Source organism: Alligator sinensis, unplaced genomic scaffold (genome assembly GCF_000455745.1).
Source record: "Alligator sinensis unplaced genomic scaffold, ASM45574v1 scaffold126_1, whole genome shotgun sequence".
Lineage (NCBI taxonomy): Eukaryota > Metazoa > Chordata > Crocodylia > Alligatoridae > Alligator > Alligator sinensis.
This window is the reverse complement of record NW_005841842.1, coordinates 5,317,999-5,322,198: the sequence shown is the minus strand read 5'-3', so window position 1 is coordinate 5,322,198 and position 4,200 is coordinate 5,317,999. Positions and strand designations below refer to the sequence as shown.

The 4,200-nt window shown below is 42.3% G+C and overlaps 1 protein-coding gene across 3 annotated transcripts in view; it reads right to left on the bottom strand.

Moving 5' to 3' along the window:
- Positions 1 to 4,200, bottom strand: part of SEMA5A (semaphorin 5A) — a 593,698-nt gene that overhangs the window by 22,281 nt on the left and 567,217 nt on the right. For all 3 annotated transcript variants that reach the window (XM_006015687.3, XM_025205600.1, XM_025205596.1), the window contains one exon: positions 1,585 to 1,755. In XM_006015687.3, the coding sequence (XP_006015749.1) occupies positions 1,585 to 1,755 (171 nt within the window). The remainder of the gene's footprint in view (positions 1 to 1,584; positions 1,756 to 4,200) is intronic.

The window sequence follows — 4,200 nt, the reverse complement described above, 5'->3', positions numbered from 1 at the left end:
TTCCCTTTTTTAAAAAAGCCGAAGTGGGGAGTTAAGTTCACTGTAATTTTGACAAAGTAAGTGCTATTCTATTTGGCTGTGAGACGCACTGTTCTCAGAAAAGGAAATTAACTGTAATTGCAGTTTGGTATGGGTAATACCATGTGTAAATTCATACACTTGGGCCTTGTGCCCTCACATGAGAAGTAAGCATGTGTGATAAAATATAACAGCCCCCTCAGTGAAGCAGCTAATGCAATGGAACAGCACACTTGCTAGCAGACATTTATTTCTCTGATGATCAAGAACAGACACTATTGAATGTAAGCAATAATCCAGCAAGAAAGACAGACATAAAAACAGAAAGAAAAAAACTTTTCTCAGTTGTTTATCTACCCTGACATTTATCATTTATGTTATTTCAAGGAGTGCAGTGGCAGGTTGGTTGTGGCCTGTCACAGCAGCTCCAGAGGTGAGTTCAAGCCTTGGTTTCCCCACTTGTGCTGAAGCCTATTTATGACTGATCCAATGGAAAAGGATGCCTACTCAGCCAGGGGAGTCAGCACTAGGCAGATGTGAATACTAGCTACAGCATTCCCTTTTCTTCTATTAGCTATGAAAGCTAGCACACTTCTAGCCTCAAAGACCACAACTTAACATTTTTTACTTTCTATTTCTGTTCTTTTTTTATTCGCATTTTTATCATTTACATTTATAGTTTTCCTTGTTTTTCAAATATCTAGGTTAACTTGGTAATGCTCAAGGGGTAATCAGAATCAAAGTAAATGCCATGATCTAATAGCTCCTGCTGCTGACTGCAATAGTGTACAGGGGCTTCATTACACTAAATGTTGTACAAATACATAAAAAAGATGCAGACTCTGTACTCCAGTTCCTGCAATCTAGGAAAGCATTTTACAAAGGATAGCATTCCTGTAATCAGGAAAGGAGGCTGCAGTGCACTTTGTCCCCTTCTTGCAAAACTCCCTATAGGGTGGTCGGCAGGCAGGGAGCAGTATTCAGGAGTGGGAGAAGTGGGAGAGATTGGGATTACATGCCCCTGCTCTCTGGAGTGTGGTGTGTGTGGGCAGGGGCATGTGCTGGTGGGTGGGTGGTTGGGTGTGTGTGTGTGTGTGTGTGTGGGCGGGGGGGAGTTTTTCAGGAAGATCGAGTGCCAGGTCCTTAAGTGGTAGATATAGGAAACTTCACTGAAGTCTTGTGTTACAATGACTTTCACCTGAGGAGTATGTTGCCTAAGAAAGCTTACTGGCCATGCCTATTCTTGTATTATAACTGGGGAGTTCTACTGGGGTGCTGTAATTAAGTGTCTTTCCAGATGCTGACCTAATAATTAAATTAATAGTCCCAATGTAACATGATGAGATTTTTTTTAGAGACAGATCTATGGGCCACAGATTTATATGTACATTCACAGGGAATTCATTGGGAGCCGATGGTACACATACCAAAGGGTAGAAATAATTTTCCCATCAATGTTTAGCATGTTGATAAAATGGTAATGCACTAAACTGAACAGATTGGATTATATCAGGCCTATTGTGTGGCATAGTGAAAGGAAAGAGGCATTGAATGGATTTGCCATACCTGGGCAGGTTTGCGTGTTGCAAAGTGCTTCTTCAGTGTGGAGTCCAAGGCAGATATCCCCTCCATAGGCTGGGGCTGGGTTTGTGCATGAACGAGTTCGCATATAATGTCCACCTCCACAAGTTGCAGAGCACTTTGACCATGATGACCAACAAGACCAACCTCCATCAACTGAAAAGAAACAGAAAGTATAAAATTCCTGTATGGGTGAACAACTTAAATCAACCTGTCCTGTTCATGCTTTGTGAGTCTGATCCATAGCACATAGGAGTTTTTTAGACAACTTTTGGCAAAGGACATGCATGGCATCCAGCTATGAGAGTAACTTTAGAGCTTTTAAATCCCAGAATATATTTGTCTGTCTAATGAAGCCAGGATTATAAAACCAAAGTATGATAGTTAACCAAGGACAAAAGTTCCTCTGTCTTTTTTTTTCTTTGGAAGTGGAGAAAAATATGAAAGACTGAAAAGCAGAAGTATAGAAAGCCTAAAAGGAGAGTAAACACACAGCTGTAAAAGAAAATCCTAGGCTGATATTAGGGAGAGAAGAGCTGAAGAGCCTGGTTTTTGTTTCCAAGCCAAATCAGGGTCGATTTGGATCTGAATCCCATTTTACCCAAACCACTAGAGTTGGAGAAGATAAAGATAAAAAGATCCAATTTTAGCTCATCTTGAGTTTTAGCAGAAATATGCTGGTAGTTACCATTAGGGTATTTGGTTTTAAGTTTTAAATCAGAGTTGGTCAGAAAAGAAGCCCACAATTTATTAAAATGTTCTGATTCACTGAAATCTAAATGTTCCACGGAGAGCTCCTCCAGAACAGACTGATTTTCAATGGAGCCATGCATGCCAGGCAGCTCCAGATGCAGGTGTTTAATAGATGCCTGCCTCATCTGCAAACTCGCCTGCCTGTCTTCTTTGCAGCTTGGGTTCATTGGCCTACTGCCCTGGGTGCTCCAGCATTCAAGGCCTTGATACTGCCCACTAGATGGACTGTCCCAGGTTTGGGAACACCCATCTTGGAGCAGTTTCAGTATAATTAAACCAATACTCAAGGCTGAGCCTATGAAGAATATAGCAATTTTGCCAATAAAGTTTGTTTAACTCAGTTACTTTGCTTTTAGAACCAACTTGGCTTAGAAACTTCTTACAGAATTATTAGTCTTCAGTCATACAGGAGTTGAACATTCACCATGTACAAGTAATTAAACACACTACAGCATTCCCAAGTTTTCCCACTCTAAGTATAGTGAAGACTGCAGACTATATGCTGTTGTACATAATTTCTCTTAATGGTTCACTCATGTTAATACATTTCTTAATCCATTGTTCAGTGACATAACTGATTATCATTTGAAAGCTCTGGACTATTTATACAGTTCTCTATAATTACTCTTTTTGAGCCTTTCTTTTTCAATGACATTAAAGAGTATTTCAAGGGTATAAAATCATTTCCACAAATTTCCTGAAATGCTAGGATATAATAATCTGCGATGATAATAGGAGCTTCTGAATTTGAAAAATATACATATACTTTTAAAGTTATGTACTACAATGCACTTGTCCAAGAAATAACAATCCTTCAATCTTCTGCCAAATAAAGGCATTGTCGCATTTTGAAAAAAAATACCATGGACAGGTCATTTTGCTTAGATTGAATATTACATATTATGTGCATCCAGCAAGTTAAACTGAATGATTTCACTGAAAACACTTAATAGCTCAGAAATGAGCCCAGAAGATCTTACGATTTGGATATCAATATCTACATGTGCAGCTATGAATGCAGTCTTAGGACCTTGTTGCACATTATACTCAGGACATGTTAACTGCACCTAAAATGTGAGCCTCCATGAGTTCAAGGAGTAAAACATGTGGTGTGATCATATCATAGCTAAGTTAGCACTTTTCATGCAAGGAGTATCTCCATATTGTGTTAGGTAGCATGTGTTCTTCTATCCTCCAACTGCTCCACACAGACAATGAAAGCGATCTGCAGTCCAGGGGCTGGGGCCCACAATTAGCTGATTGTCAATTCCAGTCCTGTGGACTAGCCCTGTGTGAAGCAGCTAGTATTCGCATCACTGTCCCGAATCGATTCAGCCAAATCTGATTAGGAGATTCGGCTGCTGCCAAATCAGCTGAATCTCTGAGTCACACAGGCCACATCCCCTGCTTGCTCTCAATGGCTGCCCTGCCCGCCCCAGCTCCCAGCAATTTGAAAAAACAAAAGACCCCACTCACCGGGTGCTGCTGAGCTGGGGGTGATCCTTCTGCCCACCAGTGCCCTATGCCACGTGGGTGGCTCTTCCATGAGCCCCCCGACCTCTGCCCCGCCCCAACCTTATGGCTGCCCCGCCTGGCCCAGCTCTGGCCCTTTCAGAAAAAAAACCCCAAAACCCCCTGAACTCTCCAGGTGCTGCCGGGAGGGGGACAATCCCTGCTGCCCACCACTGCCCCGTACTATGTGGGGGGACTCTGGACAAGCCCCAGAAGCCCCAATGCCGCTGCAGGAGCTGGTGATTCTGGGGGTTTTTTTGTTTCTTTTTTTCTTAAAGGGCTGGAGCTAGGTCAGGCTGGGGGGCTGGGACAGCAGGGGGGGTTGGGGGCCTTGTA